The sequence below is a fragment of the Chiloscyllium punctatum genome, chromosome 18 (assembly GCF_047496795.1).
Source record: "Chiloscyllium punctatum isolate Juve2018m chromosome 18, sChiPun1.3, whole genome shotgun sequence".
Lineage (NCBI taxonomy): Eukaryota > Metazoa > Chordata > Chondrichthyes > Orectolobiformes > Hemiscylliidae > Chiloscyllium > Chiloscyllium punctatum.
Window position 1 is genome coordinate 100,144,058 of NC_092756.1, and position 18,010 is coordinate 100,162,067.

The following is an 18,010-nucleotide window of genomic DNA, read 5'->3' on the forward strand; positions in this document are numbered from 1 at the left end:
CTCACCACTGGACATTTCAGTTGCTGCAATTTTAACTAATCTGCAGAAATTCGCTTTTTCTTCATTTTAAATTCTGATTTGGAACTGAATATGAACATACAGGATGACTCAGCTAGGCAGAAAAATGGTCAATGAAATTCAATCCTGAAAAGTGCAAGGTCATCAATGAATGGCAAGACCCTCAGAAGTACAAGAGGATCAGAGGGACTTTGATGTACATGTTCACAGATCCTTGAAGGCAACAAGACAGATCAAGATTACTTGAGAAAGCATATAGCCTTTTATAGTTGAAGCATTGAACACAAGAGCAGGTATCCCAGCTTGGCGAACAGAACCACAACAACAAGAGCAGGTATGTTATGATGGAGCTGAATTAGGCCACAGCTGAAGCACTGTGTGCAGTTCTTGAATTCATTTGATTTTATTATTATCACATGCACCTAGGAACAGTGAAGTTTGGTTTTGCATCCAGTACAGGCAGATCATACCATACAAGAGTAATAGAACAGAGCAAGGAAATGTGACAGCTGCAGAGAAGGTGCAAAAAAGAGCAAGAACAACATTAAATTTGAAATTTGAGCAATCCATTTAGAAGTCTAATAACAGTGGGGAAGAAGCTGCTCCTGAATTTGTTGGCACGTATGTTTATGCTTTTGCATCATCTGCCTGATAGAAGGTTATGACCAGGTTGGGCAAGGCCTTTGATCATGTTGACTGTCTTCCTGAGGCAGCGAAAAGTATACTGTAGATGGAGTCAATGGATGGAAGGTTGGTTTGTGAGATGGAATGGGCTGTGCTCACAACTCGCTGTAATTTCTTATATCCTGGGAAGAGCAGTTGCCGTACCAAGTCATTATGAATAGAGATAAAATGCTTTCAATAACATTTGGTAAAGAATCTTTACAGACAAGACAAATTTCTGTAACCTCCTGAGGAAGGTGTTGTGTTTTCTTGACCATAGCATCCATGTGGGTAGACTAGGTCAGATTGTTTGTATAGTTCGGGGTTGAATATACAGTTTTGCAGGGCACTGGTGTAGAGAATTCCCGTGGAAAAAGTGTTGCCTATTCTCATTGATTGTGGTCTATGGGTCAGGAAGTCGAGGATCGGGTTGTAGAGGGTGGAACAGAGACCGAGGTCTCAGAGTTTGGAGTTTAGTTTGGTTAGAATTATGGTGTTGGAACTGAAGTCATTAAGTAGGTGCCTGACGTAATCATCACTCTATAGAAAGGATGTTGTACGAGAGAGGGTATAGAGGAGATTCAGTAGGATATTGCCTGGACCAGGAGTGTTTCAGCTATGAAGAGAGATAAGTTGGTGTTGTTTTCCTTGGAACAGAGAAATCTCAGGGGGACCTGACTGAGGAGTACAAAATTATAACAGAAAGAAATAGATAGTTCCCTTTAGCAGTGGGATTAATAGCTTAGGTTGGGACACACACACACACACAGCCAGACACACAGGTTTAGAACATAGAACAATACAGCACAGAACAGGCCCTTCGGCCCTTGATGTTGCTCGTCCCCCTACACTATCCCAAAATCATCTATGTGCTTATCTAAGGATCGTTTAAATCTCTCAAATGTGGCTGAGTTGACTACCTTAGCAGGTATGGCATTCCACACCCTTACCACTCTCTGAGTAAAGAACTTGTCTCTGACATCTGTCTTAAATCTATCACCCCTCAATTTGTAGTTATGCCCCCTCGTACAAGCTGACGTCATCATCCTAGGAAAAAGTCTTTGTCTGTCTACCCTAAGTAATCCTCTGGTCATCTTGTATGTCTCTATCAAATCCCCCCTTAGCTGCCTTCTTTCCAATGAGAACAGACCCAAGTCCCTCAGCCTTTCCTCATAAGACCTTCCCTCCAGACCAGGCAACATCCTGGTAAATCTCCTCTGCACCTTTTCCAATGCTTCCATGTCCTTCCCGAAATATGGGGACCAGAACTGTACACAATATTCCAAGTGTGGCCGCACAGCGTTTTGTATAGTTGCTGCATGATATTGCGGTTCCGGAACTCAATCCCTCTACCAATGAAATCTAACACACTGTATGCCTTCTTAACAGCACTATCCACCTGGATGGCAACTTTCAGGGATCTATGTACATGGACTCCAAGATCCCTCTGCACATCCACACTATCAAGAATCTTTCCATTGACCCAGTACTCTGCCTTCCTGTTATTCTTCCCAAAGTGCATCACCTCACATTTAGCTGCATTGAACTCCATTTGCCACCTCTCAACCCAATTCTGCAGTTTATCCAAGTCCCCCTGCAACCTGTAACATTCTTCCAAACTATCCACTACTCCACTGACTTTAGTGTCATCTACAAATTTACTAATCCATCCACCTAAGCCGGTGACTAAGTCATTTATAAAAATGACAAACAGCAGTGGTCCCAAAACAGATCCTTGTGGCACACCACTAGTAACTGGACTCCAGACTGAATATTTTCCATCAACCACCACTCACTGCCTTCTTCCAGAAAGCCAGTTTCTAATCCAAACTGCTAAATCACCCCCAATTCCATGCCTCTGCATTTTCTCCATCAGGGTAAAGACAATGACTGCAGATCCTGGAAACCAGATTCTGGATTAGTGGTGCTGGAAGAGCACAGCAGTTCAGGCAGCATCTGAGGAACAGTAAAATCGACGTTTTGGGCAAAAGCCCTTCATCAGGAATAAATTTTCTCCATCAGCTTACCATGGGGAACCTTATCAAAGGCTTTACTGAAGTCCAAGTATACCACGTCAACTGCCCTACCCTCATCTATATGCTTGGGCACCTTCTCAAAAAACTCAATGAAGTTTGTGAGACATGACCTGCCCTTGACGAAACCATGTTGACTATCTGAAATCAAATTGTTGCTTGCTCGATGATTATAAATCTTATCTCTCATAATCCTTTCCAAAACCTTTCCTCTAATTACCTGGGTAATCTCTGCTGCCCTTCTTGAACAAGGGCACATTTGTAATCCTCAGGTACTAAACCTATAGACAATGATGACTCAAATATCAAAGCCAAAGGTTCTGCTATCTCCTCCCTAGCCCCAGGGAATCCTTGGATAAATCCCATCTGGCCCAGAGGACTTGTCTACTTTCACTCCTTCTAGAATTGATAACACCTGTGCATAACTAACCTCAATCCTTTCTAGTCTAATATCTCATACCTCATTCTTCTCCTCTACAATATTCTCCTTTTCCTGAGTGCTCACCAGTGAGAAATATTCAATTAGCACCGCTCCGATCTCGAGAGAATCCACACTCAACTTCCCATTTCTGTCTTTGACTGGCCCTAATCATCCTTTTATTCCTCACATACCTATAGAAAGCTTTAGGGTTCTCCTTTATTCTATTTGCTAAAGACTGCTCATTTCCTCTCTTTGCTCTTCTTAACTCTCTCTTTAAATCCTCCCTCGCGGATCTGTAACTCTCCATTGCCTCATCAACACATAAGCCTCTTTCTTCTGCTTAACAAGCTATGCAAGTTCTGTTGTAAACCACGGTTCCCTTACCTTATCCCTTCCTCCCTGCCTGACAGGGACATACCTATCAAGGACACGCAATATCTGTTCCTTAAACCAGCTCCACATTTCGATTGTCTGCATCCCCTGCATTTTGCTACCCCATTCTATGCATCCTAATTCTTGCCTAATCGCATTATAATTGCCCTTGCCCCATCGATAACTCTTGATCTGTGGCATGTATCTATCCCTTTCCATCGCTAAACTAAACGTAACTGAATTATGGTCACTCTCTCCAAAGTGCTCACCTACAACTAAATCAAACACCTGGCCTGGATCATGACCAAGCACCAGATCCAGTATGGCCCCCCCCTCTTGTTGGCCCCTCGACATACTGTGTCAGGAAACCCACCTGTACACATTAGACAAAAACTGATCCATCTGTTTAGGGTAAGGAGCTGGAGGTTTACGAGCATTTAAGGAGAATTTTAAAGGAGAAACGCTATGATAGAGTCAGACAGGCATTGCTAATGAAATAGCCTGGGAAAATCAGCTGCTGGATTGTCAGAGGCAAAGCAGAGAATGATAGCTATTACTGTCTGGATTGTACAGCACAGAGTCAGCACTTTCAGGCTGGGGAGGGAAAAGACACAGGGTCAGTGATTGGTACTTTGAACAGAATCATTCAAAGTTGACAGGAGACCGAGAAACTCAATCACCGCAGAATGAACAGGCCTCAAATACAAGGCTGCAATTCTGAATCTCATCCCTCCAGTCCTCAGGTCAATCTCTGTTTCAATAATAAATGTTAAAAACCACACAACATCAGGTTATAGTCCAACAGATTTAATTGGAAGCACTGGCTTTCAGAGCACTGTTCCTTCATCAGCAACGCTCCGAAAGCTAGTGCTTCCAATTAAACCTGTTAGACTATAACCTGGCGTTGTGTGATTTTTAATTTTGCACACCCCAGTCCAACACCGGCATCTCCAAATGATAATAAATGTGACAGTCACAAATTGGGTTTAATTGGAGTCTCTTTTTAATTACTTCATGAACCATTGAGATTCTGAGGAGCTGCACTATACACAAGAAACACAAACAGCCCTAGGACCATATTTACATCGTCAGTGAATAACCAAGACCATCGGAATTAGACTAATGTGTTTGTCCACACAGTGTACTCGAGGAGTAAGGATGCTTTTACTCCTCCTCACTTTTCCCATCCTTTGCCTCCAGGTTGCTGTGGCAGTTTGAGGCCAACAAGCTGTGCCACTTCATGGGGTGACCGTTCTCCCTTGCTGTGGTACTCCTGGTGTAGAGCTAGGTGCTGTCGGACACTCTGCAGGAGGCACATGTAGGTGGAGGCTTGGTGATACAGTTCATGCTGAGCCCGGCACAGTTTCTCACTGGTAACCTGTACCAAACCAGAGTGAGCAACTGGTATTAACATTCAATAAAAACCGAAAAAATAAACTGTGGATGCTATAAATCAGAAACAAAAACAGAATTTGTTGGAAAAGCTCAGCGGGTCTGGCAGCATCTGTGAAGAGAAATCAAAGCAATGTTTTGGGTCTGGTGACCTCCCTCAGAACTGCTTCCCCACTTGACCCGAAATGTTAGCTGATTTCTCTGCCCAGTTGCTGCCAGACCTGCTGAGCTTTTCCAACAATTTCTGTCTTTGTTTATGGCTAGTAACATTGTTCAATAAACTTTGCTGAAAACTTCATTTCATATAATCAGTTTGCAGTAAGGATCCCCATTAACAAAGCAATGTTGTCGGCCAAATCCATTTCCAAAAGAACCCACACCCAGGAAAATGCTGATCTGATCAGATCAAGGCAGTGTTTTAGCTGTGAATTACTACCCACTGGTGGAACCAGGAGTGTCATCTCAGGTCTCCTGGTAAAGCAGCTTGAGAACTGTGAATAGTCTGGTGTCAGGGTCTCTGCAACTTGTTACAGGTAAGCTCCTGAACATCCCCTCACCTGGACGAGCAGCTTATCAGTCACTGTCACACAAGAAATTCTTGTCATATTTAAAGACTGCAAGTAATCCTTCCAGCTTTTTCTGCTCTTTACCCAGGTGGAGAACGAGAGAGGGATTGGATGGTTGGGAAATGTGGGTGGGGGTGGGCACTAGAGGATGGGGTTGGATAGAAATGCCATTTAATCTCTCAAATAGAAAGCAAAATGTTGCAGATGCAGGAAACCTGAAACAACGCGAAATGCTGTAGAAACTCAGCAGGTCTGGTGGCATTGTCTGAAGAGAGAAGCAGAGTTAATGTTCTGAGTCAGGTATGACTTCTTCAGAACTGAAAGGGATTGAAAAATGGTGACTTTTATACGTTTGACTGAGGTGAAGACAGACCAAGGGAAACAGTGTGCAGGCCCAAGGTAGAAGACTTGTTAATTGTACTGCAAAATAAACAGAGATGTAAAATTGATGTGAGTTAAGATGTGAAAGGGAGAATATGGTTCCTCTCTCCTAAAAGCAAAGTAAATAAGACAATCCTGCTGGAGGCCCAGATACAAGTCCCACCTGGTCCAGAGATGTGATAACAACATTTTGATAACATGTGGAATGCTCTGCCCCAGAGGGCAGTGGAGGCCCAGTCTCTGGATTCATTTAAGAAAGAATTGGATAGAGCTCTTAAAGATAGTGGAGTCAAGGGTTATGGAGATAAGGCTGGAACAGGATACTGATTGGGAATGATCAGCCATGATCATATTGAATGGCGGTGCAGGCTCGAAGGGCTGAATGGCCTACTCCTGCATCTATTGTCTATTTGATAAAACAAACAAGGGCAGGACTTATACAATTAAAAGTACAGCCATGGGAAGTGTATAGAAGAGAGAAACCTCAGGATTCAGGTACAAAATTTCTTAAAGTTTGTGACATGTAAGGAAAAGGTGTAGCACTCTTGCCTTCATTGCTCACAGCTTTGAGTACGAGTTGGGACGTTAGGTTGAGGTTGTACAGGATGTTGGTGAGGCCTCTTCTGGAGGACTGTCCAGTTCTGGTCACCCTGTTATGGGAAGGATATTATTACATTAGAGAAGGTTCAGAAGTGATTTACCTGGATGTTGCCAGGACTGGAGAGTTTGAGTTATAAGGAAAGGCTGGGACATTTTCCACTGGAGCGTAGGGGTGACCGTACAGAGGTTTATAAAATCATGAGGGATGTGGATAAGGTGAATGGCAAGTGTCTATTCCCTAGGGTGGGGGATTTCAGGGCTAGGGGGCATTTTTTTAAGGTGAGAGGCAAAAGATAGAGAATGGTTCTTATGTAAAATGAACTGCCAAAGAAAGTTGTGGATACACAGACAGTTACAATGTTTAAAAGTCATTTGGATAAGTTCATGAATATGAAATGTTTGGAGGGATATGGCCAAAAGCAGGAAAGTGGAATTTTTCAGTTTGGGATCATGATCGGCATGGACCATATGGTCTGTTTCCATGCTGTTTGACTCTATGGCTTTGAACAGATTGGTCAGAAAATAAAACAAGCCTAGCCTGTAGGTGTGGGAAAGGGAGAAGAATGTAAGAAAGTTGTTGAACTCAATGTTGAGTCCTGACAGCTGCAAATACCAGAGCAGAAGGTGAGGTGCTGTTCCTGCAGCTTGCCGTGTGCTTCATTGGAGGATTATCAGATCAGCCACGATCTTAAAGAATGATGGAGTAGACTCAACCGGCTGAATATCGAGAGTGTGGTGCAGGAGAATTGATGTTTCAGGCAAAAGCCCTTCATCAGGAATGGTTGATCTGATAATCTTCCACTTTCTTCCCTTTTCCTTATAATTCCTGATTCCCTTCCTGATTAAAAAATCTGTTTCAGTCTTGAATGTCCTTAATGACCCAGCCGCAACAGCTCTTTGCAGTAAAAAAATCCCACAGATTCATTATCCTCGGAGGGAACAAATTCCTCCTATTTCTGTCTTAAATATGCAACCCTTTCCTCTCAGGTTTTCCCTTTGGTCCTCGATTCTACCACATGGAAAGCAAACTCTCAGCAACTACCCTGTGAAGGTCCCCATGCGTCTTATATGTTTCAGTGACATAACCTCACATTCTCTACATTCCTGATGAAGGGTTTATGCCAAAAAGGTCGATTCTCCTGCTCCCCTGATGCTGCCTGACCTGCTGTGCTTGACTCCGACCTCCAGCATCTGCAGTCCTCACTTACTCCCAGATGGTCTTGTTTGTGTTCCTTCATGTTAACGGTCTCTCACCATTCCCCATTACAGCAGCCCCCCCCCTCCCCGGGGACACGGTAAAGCTCCCTCTACACACCCCTCCCCCTCCCCGGGGACACGGTAAAGCTCCCTCTACACTCCCCTCCCCCCTCCCCCTCCCCCTCCCCGGGGACACTGTAAAGCTCCCTCTACACTCCCCCCCCCCTCCCCGGGGACACGGTAAAGCAACCTCTAAACTCCCCCCTCCCCGGGGACACGGTAAAGCTCCCTCTACACACCCCTCCCCCTCCCCGGGGACACGGTAAAGCTCCCTCTACACTCCCCCCCCCTCCCTGGGGACACGGTAAAGCTCTCTCTACACACCCCCCTCCCCCTCCCCGGGGACACGGTAAAGCTCCCTCTACACACCCCTCTCCCCGGGGACACGGTAAAGCTCCCTCTACACTCCCCCCCTCCCCGGGGACACGGTAAAGCTCCCTCTACACTCCCCCCCTCCCCGGGGACACGGTAAAGCTTCCTCTACACTCCCACCCTCCCCCCCCCGGGACAGGGTAAAGCTCCCTCTACAGTCCCCCCTCCCCGGGGACACGGTAAAGCTGCCTCTACAGTCCCCCCTCCCCCTCCCCGGGGACACGGTAAAGCTCCCTCTACGCTCCCCTCCCCCTCCCCGGGGACACGGTAAAGCTCCCTCTACACTCCCCTCCCCAGGGACATGGTAAAGCCTCCTCTACTCTCCCCGCCCCCCTCCCCGGGGACACGGTAAAGCTCCCTCTACACTCCCACCCTCCCCCCCCCGGGGACACGGTAAAGCTCCCTCTACAGTCCCCCCTCCCCGGGGACACGGTAAAGCTCCCTCTACGCTCCCCTCCCCCTCCCCGGGGACACGGTAAAGCTCCCTCTACACTCCCCTCCCCAGGGACATGGTAAAGCCTCCTCTACTCTCCCCGCCCCCCTCCCCGGGGACACGGTAAAGCTCCCTCTACACTCCCCTCCCCCTCCCCGGGGACATGGTAAAGCCTCTCTACTCTCCCCGCCCCCCTCCCCGGGGACACGGTAAAGCTCCCTCTACACTCCCCCCTCCCCCGGGACACAGTAAAGCTCCCTCTACACTCCCCCCTCCCCTTCCCCGGGGACACGGTAAAGCTCCCTCTACAGTCCCCCCTCCCCGGGGACACGGTAAAGCTCCCTCTACGCTCCCCTCCCCCTCCCCGGGGACACGGTAAAGCTCCCTCTACACTCCCCTCCCCAGGGACATGGTAAAGCCTCCTCTACTCTCCCCGCCCCCCTCCCCGGGGACACGGTAAAGCTCCCTCTACACTCCCCTCCCCCTCCCCGGGGACATGGTAAAGCCTCTCTACTCTCCCCGCCCCCCTCCCCGGGGACACGGTAAAGCTCCCTCTACACTCCCCCCTCCCCCGGGACACAGTAAAGCTCCCTCTACACTCCCCCCTCCCCTTCCCCGGGGACACGGTAAAGCTCCCTCTACACCCCCCCCTCCCCCGGGACACAGTAAAGCTCCCTCTACACTCCCCCCCTCCCCTTCCCCGGGGACACGGTAAAGCTTCCTCTACACTCCCCCCCTCCCCCCCCCGGGGACACGGTAAAGCTCCCTCTACACTCCCCCCCCTCCCCGGGGACACGGTAAAGCTCCCTCTACACTCCCCCCCTCCCCTTCCCCGGGGACACGGTAAAGCTCCCTCTACACTCCCCCCCCTCCCCGGGGACATGGTAAAGCCCACTCTACACTCCCCCCCCCCCCCCGGGACACGGTAAAGCTCCCTCTACACTCCCCCCCTCCCCTTCCCCGGGGACACGGTAAAGCTCCCTCTACACTCTCCCCCTCCCCCGGGACACGGTAAAGCTCCCTCTACACCCCCCCCCGATCCACTCAATGACCTGGTTCTTCCTGAATTGCTGCAGGATGTAGGTGTAGGCGGCGGACTCGCGGTAACTGTGCCCCGAGGCCGAGGCCGGGCCCGGGCCCTGTCTCCGAATCTCCTTCAGGAGGCCCCGCGCCAACCTCAGCGCCGCCATTTTGTTCAGGCCGAGCAATCGAACCCCGAGCAATCGCCCATCGATCACAGGGAGAGCCAGTCGATGGGCTGCAGTCCCGCGCGCTGCCGCGGGGGGGGGGGGGGGGGGGGAGCCACAGGGGCCTCGGAATCGTGAGCGGAAACGCCCTGGGGTCACGGGTTCAAATCCCAGCCGAACTTCCGGTTTAAACAAATCCATAGAAACGACAACGCTCCACGGGACAGGCCGGGCTTGGGGCCCCGGGGTCGGACGGTCATCGCCGCCTTGTCCCAGCCCCTGATGGAGGTCGGGGGTCGGGGGTCGGAGGTCGGGGGTCGGGGGTCGGGGGTCGGGGGTCGGGGGTCGGGGTCACTGGCCCAAAGGTTAACTCTGCTTTCTCTCCACAGAGCTTCTCCTGTCATGTTTGTTTGTGTTTGTGAAGACTGAGGTCCCAGCTGGTCCCAGGAGGTGAGAACTGGGTGAAATAAATGATTATTTATTGTTGTTGGTGCTCAATCTGAGAGTCAGACACCAGCTTCTGGGTGTTTGACAGAGTCTGCCTTGGATCTTGGAGAATAAAAGTCAATGTTTTGAAGCAGTTTGAGGGCATCCTCGTGGGCCACATTGAACAGAAACAAGACACTGGACCAGACTGAACATCAGGGAAACAGGAGAGATATATCCCAGTGAGGAAGGGGATAAATAAACCTTGAGTAACCCACAGAAAGTAAGGAGAGCATCGAGTCAAAAGAAAAATCATGCACTGTGACAAAAATTAATGGTCGGCCAAATGATTAGAAAAATAAAAATTATAAACAAAAGGGGGAGAAAATAAAATTTAAGGGTAAACTACCATGTAACAACAAAATGGACAGGAAGAGCTTCTTTAATGAAAAAAAAGCCAAAGTGAACAGATGCCTTAGAGAAAGAAGCTGATGAAGTGATAGGCAATCAGGAAATTGCAGAAGAGTTGAGTAAATATTTTACGTCAGTCTTCACAGTAGAAGGCACACTGGCCTTCAATTAGTCATGGCATTGAGTATAGAAGTTGGGAAGTTATGTTGCAGTTATACAGTACGTTGGTGAGGCTACACTTGGAGTATTGTGTTCAATTTTGGATACCTTGTTATAGGAATGATATTACTAAACTGGAAAAAGTGCAGAAGAAACTTACAACGATGTTGTCTGTACTCAATGGTCTGAGTTATTGGGAGAGATTGGACAAGCTAGGACTTTTTTATTTAGAGCATAGGAGACTGAGGGGGTACCTTTATAGAAGTGTATAAGTTCATTAGAGGCATGGATAGGGTGAATGCACTTAATCTTTTTCCCAGGGTTGGGGAATTGTGGACTAGAGGGAAAAGAATAAAAGGGAACCTGAGAGGCAACTTTTTTTTTTACACACAGAGTAGTATGCATATGGAATGAGCTGCCAGCAGAAGTGGTTGGGGCAGATACACTAACAACATTTAAAAGTATTTGGACAAATACATGGATAGAAAAGGATTAGAAGGATATGGGCCAAGTGCAGGGAAATAGACGTGGATGGGCATTTTGGTTGGCATGGACCAGTTTGGGCCAAAGGGCCTGTCTCCATGCTGTAGAATGCTATGACTCTAAGGCACTAATAGCATTCCAAAATTACTAAATATGCAAAAGGCAAAGAGGAAATAAATACAACAACTACCACTAAAAATTTTTAGTGCGAGCAGCAGTGGAGGTAGGACGAACTCGGAAGACTGCAGATAAGGCAAGGCAGTGTTTATTAAAATTACTTACTGGTAGCGGGCAGTGGTGTTTTTCTCTTTCACAGAAGGAGCGGGAGTAGCGGAGGACGTGACGTGGACCGGAGGGGCAACCAGGAAGGAAAGCAATGACCATATATATCAGCAAGGCGGCTAAACCAGAGACTCTACTACTGTAGTGTCTCCCACCCGCCCTCCTCCTCTAACCTAGTTAATAAGTAGGAAGAGTGGGAGCGACGACCAGGGGACTGCCGGTAATATATCTGGGCAGTGGCTGAACCCGAGACACTACACGTGTTGTGTCTCCCTCCCCCCCCCCCCCCCCCAACCAAAAATAGGACTCTGGTTTGTTAAGGTAAGGATTTTCTATTTCTTTATCGGTGAATGGTTAAAAATTTACTTTTTATGGTTTATCTATTAATTGGTTTTTAGAAAAAGACTATAGCAGAGAGGTATCAGAAAGTATTTTAACTGAAACTCATACAAAGTAATAAAGTAATTATGTAAGCAGAGATGGCTGGGCAGGTGATGTGCTATAGCTGTATGATGTGGGAGCTGGCTGATCCCATTGTGAAAGGCAGTGACCACATCTGCAGCAAGTGTTGGTTGCTGGAAGAACTCCGGATCAGAGTTGATGATCTGGAATCTGAGCTTCAAACACTGCGGCACATCCGGGAGGGGGAGAGTTACCTGGACGCTTTGTTACAGGAGGCAGTCACACCTGGGAGATTAAGGAATTCACATTCAGTTAGTGATCAGGGACATCAGAGTGTGACTGTAAGTGAGGCAGGTAGGGGGAACCTGAGTTCAGGAGTGCAGGAGCCTCAGCCCTTGACCTTGTCCAACAGGTACGAAATTCTTGCTCCCTGTTCGGATGAGGAAAAGGGCTCTGGACAGGATGAGCCAGCTGACCAAGGCACCATGGTGCAGAAGGCCATTCAAGAGGGGGAGCTAATAGACAAGTAGTTGTTACAGGGGATTCTATAATTAGGGGGACAGATAGAATCCTTTGCAAGCCGGATCGGGAGTCTCGCATGGTGTGTTGCCTGCCCGGTGCCAGGGTGCGGGACATCTCCGACTGGCATGAAAGGATATTGGAGCGGGAGGGGGAGGATCCAGTTGTTGTGGTCCACGTTGGGACTAACAACATAGGCAAAGCTAGGGTGGAGGACCTGTTTGGGGATTATCGAGCACTAGGAAGGAAATTGAAGTACAGGTCTTCAAGGGTCATAATCTCCGGATTACTGCCCGAGTCACGTGCCAATTGGCATAGGGATAAGAAAATTAGGGAAGTAAACACGTGGCTAAGGGATTGGTGTGGGAAAGAGGGATTCCACTTCATGGGGCATTGGCATCAGTTTTGGAACCGGGGGGATCTGTACCGTTGGGATGGTCTCCACCTGAATTGATCAGGTACCAGTGTTCTAGCGAAGAGGATAAATAGGCTGGTCAGTAGGACTTTAAACTTCTGAGTTGGGGGGAAGGGAAAGTGAAAGCGACAGGGACTATGGAGTTAAATGGAAAGATAAGCAGGAGGATAGCATGTATGCAGGTGGATTTAACCTTGAAGCAGATTAGGAATGCAATAAAAAGGAAGGATTACTTAGGACATCTTATGACTTCCAATATCTCTAATGATAAGAATGTTAGCATTAAGGCACCTTACCTGAATGTTACGAATACTACGAGCAAAGGAGATGAACTAACGGCACAGATCATCGTGAATGATTATGATGTGGTAGGCATCACAGAGACATGGCTGCAAGGGGTTCAGGACTGGCAGTTAAATATCCAAAGATTTACAACTTATCGAAAAGACAGGGAGGTGGGCAGAGGGGGGCAGGGTGGCCAATTTAGTTAAGAACAAAATTTTGAAAAGGCATGTTGGAAAGGCATCCCCAACGGTGATCATGGGGGACTTCAATATGCAGCTGGACTGGGTAAATAATGTTGCCAGTGGATCCAAGGAAAGGGAATTTTTGGAATGCTTACAGGGTGGCTTTTTGGAACAGCTTGTCATGGAGCCCACAAGGGAGCAGGCTATTTTGGACCGAGTGCTATGTAGTGAACCAGACTTTATAAAAGATCTCAAAGTAAGGGAACACTTAGGAAGCAGCGATCATAATATGGTAGAGTTCAGTCTGCAGTTTGAAAGAGAGAAGGCAAAATTGGATGTAATGGTGTTACAGTTAAATAAAGGTAATTATGAGGGTATGAGAGAGGAACTGACGAAAATCGACTAGAAGCAGAGCCTAGTGGGGAAGATAGTAGAACAAAAATGGCAGGAGTTTGTGGGTATAACTGAGGACACGGTACAGAGGTTCATCCCCAAGAAAAGAAAGATTATCCAGGGAGGGATTAGACAGCCATGGCTGACAAAGGAAGTCAGGAAATGTATCAAAGAAAAAGAGAGATCCTATAAAGTGGCCAAGAGCATTGGGAAATCAGAAGATTAGGAAGGTTACAAAAACAGAGGATAATAAAGAGAGAAATAAGGAAGGAGAGGATCAAATATGAAGTTAAAAATCACACAACACCAGGTTATTGTGGAGGGCTCGATCGTAACACAGATCGAGCCCTCCACAATCACCTGATGAAGGAGCGTCGCTCCGAAAGCTAGTGTGCTTCCAATTAAACCTGTTGGACTATAACCTGGTGTTGTGATTTTTAACACCCCAGTCCAACACCAGGATCTCCAAATCAAATATCAAGGTAGGCTAGCCAGTAATATTAGAAATTATAGTAAAAGTTTCTTTCAATACATAAGAAACAAATGACAGGCAAAAGTAGGCGTTGGGCCACTTCAAACTGATGCTGGCAGGCTAATGATGGGAGATAAGGAAATAGCTGGAGAACTTAATAAGTACTTTGTGTCAGTCTTCACAGCGGAAGACATGAGTAATATCCCAAAAATTAAAGGGTGTCACAGGCTGAGTTGAGTATGGTTGCCATTACAAAATAGATAGTGCTAGAAAAGCTAAAAGGTCTTAAAATTGACAAATCTCCTGGCTCCAATGGGCTACATCCTAGAGTTCTGAGAGAGGTGGCTGAGGAAATAGCAGAGGCGTTGGTTGAGATCTTTCAGAAGTCACTGGAGTCAGGGAAAGTCCCGGATGATTGGAAGACCGCTTTTGTAACCCCATTGTTCAAGAAAGGATCAAGACAAAAGATGGAAAATTATAGGCCAATTAGCCTAACCTCGGTTGTTGGTAAAATTCTAGAATCCATTGTTAAGGATGAGGTTTCTAAATTCTTGGAAGAGCAGGGTCGGATTAGAACAAGTCAACATGAATTTAGTAAGGGGAGGTTGTGCCTGACAAACCTGTTAGAATTCTTTGAAGAGGTGACAAGTAGGTTAGACCAGGGAAACCCAGTGGATGTGGTCTATCTAGACTTCCAAAATGCCTTTGATAAGGTGCCACACGGGAGGCTGCTGAGTAAGGTGAGGGCTCATGGTGTTCAAGGTGAGCTACTGGCATGGATTGAGGATTGGCTGTCTGACAGAAGGCAGAGAGTTGGGATAAGAGGTTCTTTTTCGGAATGGCAGCCGGTGACAAGCGGTGTCCCGCAGGGTTCGGTGTTGGGGCCACAGCTGTTCACGTTATATATTAATGATCTGGATGAAGGGACCGGGGGCATTCTAGTGAAATTTGCCGATGATACGAAGTTAGGTGGACAGGCAGGTAGTACTGAGGAAGTGGGGAGGCTGCAGAAGGATCTAGACAGTTTGAGAGAGTGGTCCAGGAAATAGCTGATGAAGTTCAATGTGAGCAAATGTGAGATCTTGCACTTTGGAAAAAAGAATACAAGCATGGACTACTTTCTAAACGGTGAGAAAATTCATAAAGCCAAAGTACAGAGGGATCTGGGAGTGCTAGTTAAGGATTCTCTAAAAGGTAAACATGCAGGTTGAATCTGTGATTAAGAAAGCAAATGCAATGTGGTCAATTATCTCAAGAGATTTGAAATATAAAAGCAGCGATGTGCTACTGAGACTTTATAAAGCTCTGGTTAGGCCTCATTTGGAGTACTGTGTCCAGTTTTGGTCCCCACACCTCAGGAGGGACATACTGGCACTGGAACGTGTCCAGCGGAGATTCACTCGGATAATCCCTGGAATGGTAGGTCTAACATAAGAGGAATAGCTAAGGATTCTGGGATTGTACTCTTTGGAGTTTATAAGGTTAAGGGGAGATCTAATAGAAACTTACATGGCTTGGAAAGGGTGGACGCTAAGAAATTGTTTCCATTAGGTGGGGAGACTAGGACCCGTGGGCACAGCCTTAAAATTTAGAGGGGGTAAATTCAGAACAGAAATGCGGAGACATTTCTTCAGCTAGAGAGTGGTGGGCCTGTGGAATTCATTGCCACAGAGTGCAGTGGAGGCCGGGACGCTAAATGTCTTCAAGGCAGAGATTGATAAATTCTTGATGTCATAAGGAATTAAGGACTACGGGGAGAATGCAGCTCAGTGGAGTTGAAATATCCATCAGCCATGATTAAATGGTGGAGTGGAGTGGACTTGATGGGCCGAATGGTCTTACTTCCGCTCCTATGTCTTATGGTCTTACGTCTTTAAAAAAAAGTGTTAGGCAAACTACTGCGGCTAAAGACTGATAAGTCCATTGGACGTGATGGGAATACATTTTAATAATCTTCTGTGATTGGGAAGAGTTTGCTAATTGGATACAAAATTGGCTTGATGCTAAGAGACAGGGTGATAGTGAAAGATTGATTTTCAGACTGGAGGCCTGTGACCAGCACTGTTCCACAGGGATTGCAATTGGGCTCACCTTTGTCATTTATAGAAACAATTTGGATGAGAATTTAAGACATGGTTTGTATGTTTGTGGATGACACCAAAATTGGTATGATAGTGGACAGTGAAGAAGTTTATCTAAGATTACAAAGAGTTCTTGATCAATTGGTCAATGGGCTGAGGAGTGGCAGATGGAGTTTAATTTGAATGAATTCAAGGTATTGCATTTTGGTAGAATAACAAGGGCAGGACTTATAAAAATAATACTGGGGCCTAGGGTTGTAGAAAAGAGAGCTGGGCTTCAGTACATAATGTTTTGAAATTTGCATCACATGTGGACAGGATGGTTAAGAAAGCAATAAGCTTGTTTGGCTTCATTGCTCAGACCTTTGAGTAAAGGAGTTGGGATGTCATGTTGAAGTTGTACTGGAAGTTGGTGAGGCCACTTCTGGATTAGTGTCCAGTTATGGTTGCCCTGCTGGAGGAAAGGTATTATTAAATTGGAGAGGGTTCAGAAAAGATTTACCAAGATGTTGTCGGGAATGGTGAGTTTGAGATATAAAAATAGGCTGGATGGGCTGGGACCTCTTTCACTGGACCATAAGAGGTTGAGGCTTAAAAGATGATGAGGGCCATTGATAAGGTGAACAGCAAGGGTCACTTCTCGAAGGTGGGGCAGTTCAAAATTGGGAGGCATATTTTAAGCTGAGGTGCAAAAGATTTAAAAAGGACCCAAAGGGGCAACCTTTATTGATACAGAGTGTTCGTATGTGAAATGAACCACCTGAGGAAGTAGGTATAGTTACAATGTTTGAAAGACATTTGGGTAAGTACCTAAATAAGAAAGGTTTGGAGGAATATAGGCCAAATGCAGGCAAGTGGGACTCGTTTAGTTTGGGAACATTGTCAGCCTGGTCTAGTTGAACCAAAGGATCAGTTTCCATGCTGTATTACCCTCAGTTCCAGAGGACTGGAAAACTGCCAAAGTTTAAAAAAAGGTAACTATAGGCCAGTTAGCTTAAAGTCTGTTATTGGGAAAATGTTATAACTGGCTATAATAGCAGAGCATTTAGTAACATTAATATAATCCAGCAGAGTCAGCATGCAAGGGAAAATGTCAGAAAACAATCACTAGAATTCTTCAAGGACGTAACAAGTAGGGTAAATGGGAAAGTAATGGATGCAGTATGTTTGGATTTTCAGAAGGCATTTGACAAGAGTTCATGGTGTTGGAGATTTTATACTAGTATGGATAGAGGATTAGCTAAATAACAGCAGACAAGAGTTGGGATAAGAAGAGCATTTTCAGTATAGTGGTCTGTCCCAGGGAATCAATGCTGGGTCTATAATTATTTATTATATAAATGACTCAGATGGGAAAAGTTAATGTACTGTCAAAAAGAAAAACAGGTGGGAAGGCAAGTGGTGAACATAACCTAGTCTGCAGAGGGACACAGTTTGAATGGGCAAAGTAAATGTGACGTTATCGACTTTGGTAGATAAAATAGAGGAGCTGAATATTATTTGAGTGAAGGGAGACTGCAGAAAGTTATAGAAGAGGGTTTTGGGAGTTCTTGACGATCAATCACAAAAAAACTAGCATCCAAGTTGAGCATGTAATAGGGAAGGCAAATGGAATGTTGGCTTTTATTTCAAAGGGAATGTAGGGAGGGTTTTCTTAAATTATACAAGACACTAATTAGACCATAGCTAGAATACTGTGAAGTTTCAGGCCCCTTATCTGGGGAAAGATAGACTAGCATGGGAGGCAGCTCAGAGAAGGTTCATGAGGTTGATACCAGATATAGAATTAGCTGTCTTATGAAGAG

At 46.2% G+C, this 18,010-nt stretch overlaps 1 protein-coding gene across 1 annotated transcript; it reads right to left on the bottom strand.

Annotated features, from left to right (window-relative positions):
• Window positions 1–4,487: 4,487 nt before the first annotated feature.
• On the bottom strand, window positions 4,488–9,754 carry fmc1 (formation of mitochondrial complex V assembly factor 1 homolog). The gene is made up of 2 exons (XM_072588962.1): window positions 9,561–9,754; window positions 4,488–4,885 (listed from the first exon to the last, which is right to left on the bottom strand). The coding sequence occupies exons 1-2, from the start codon at window positions 9,696–9,698 to the stop codon at window positions 4,682–4,684; spliced, it is 342 nt and encodes a 113-aa protein (XP_072445063.1). The 5' UTR covers window positions 9,699–9,754; the 3' UTR covers window positions 4,488–4,681.
• Window positions 9,755–18,010: the final 8,256 nt, after the last annotated feature.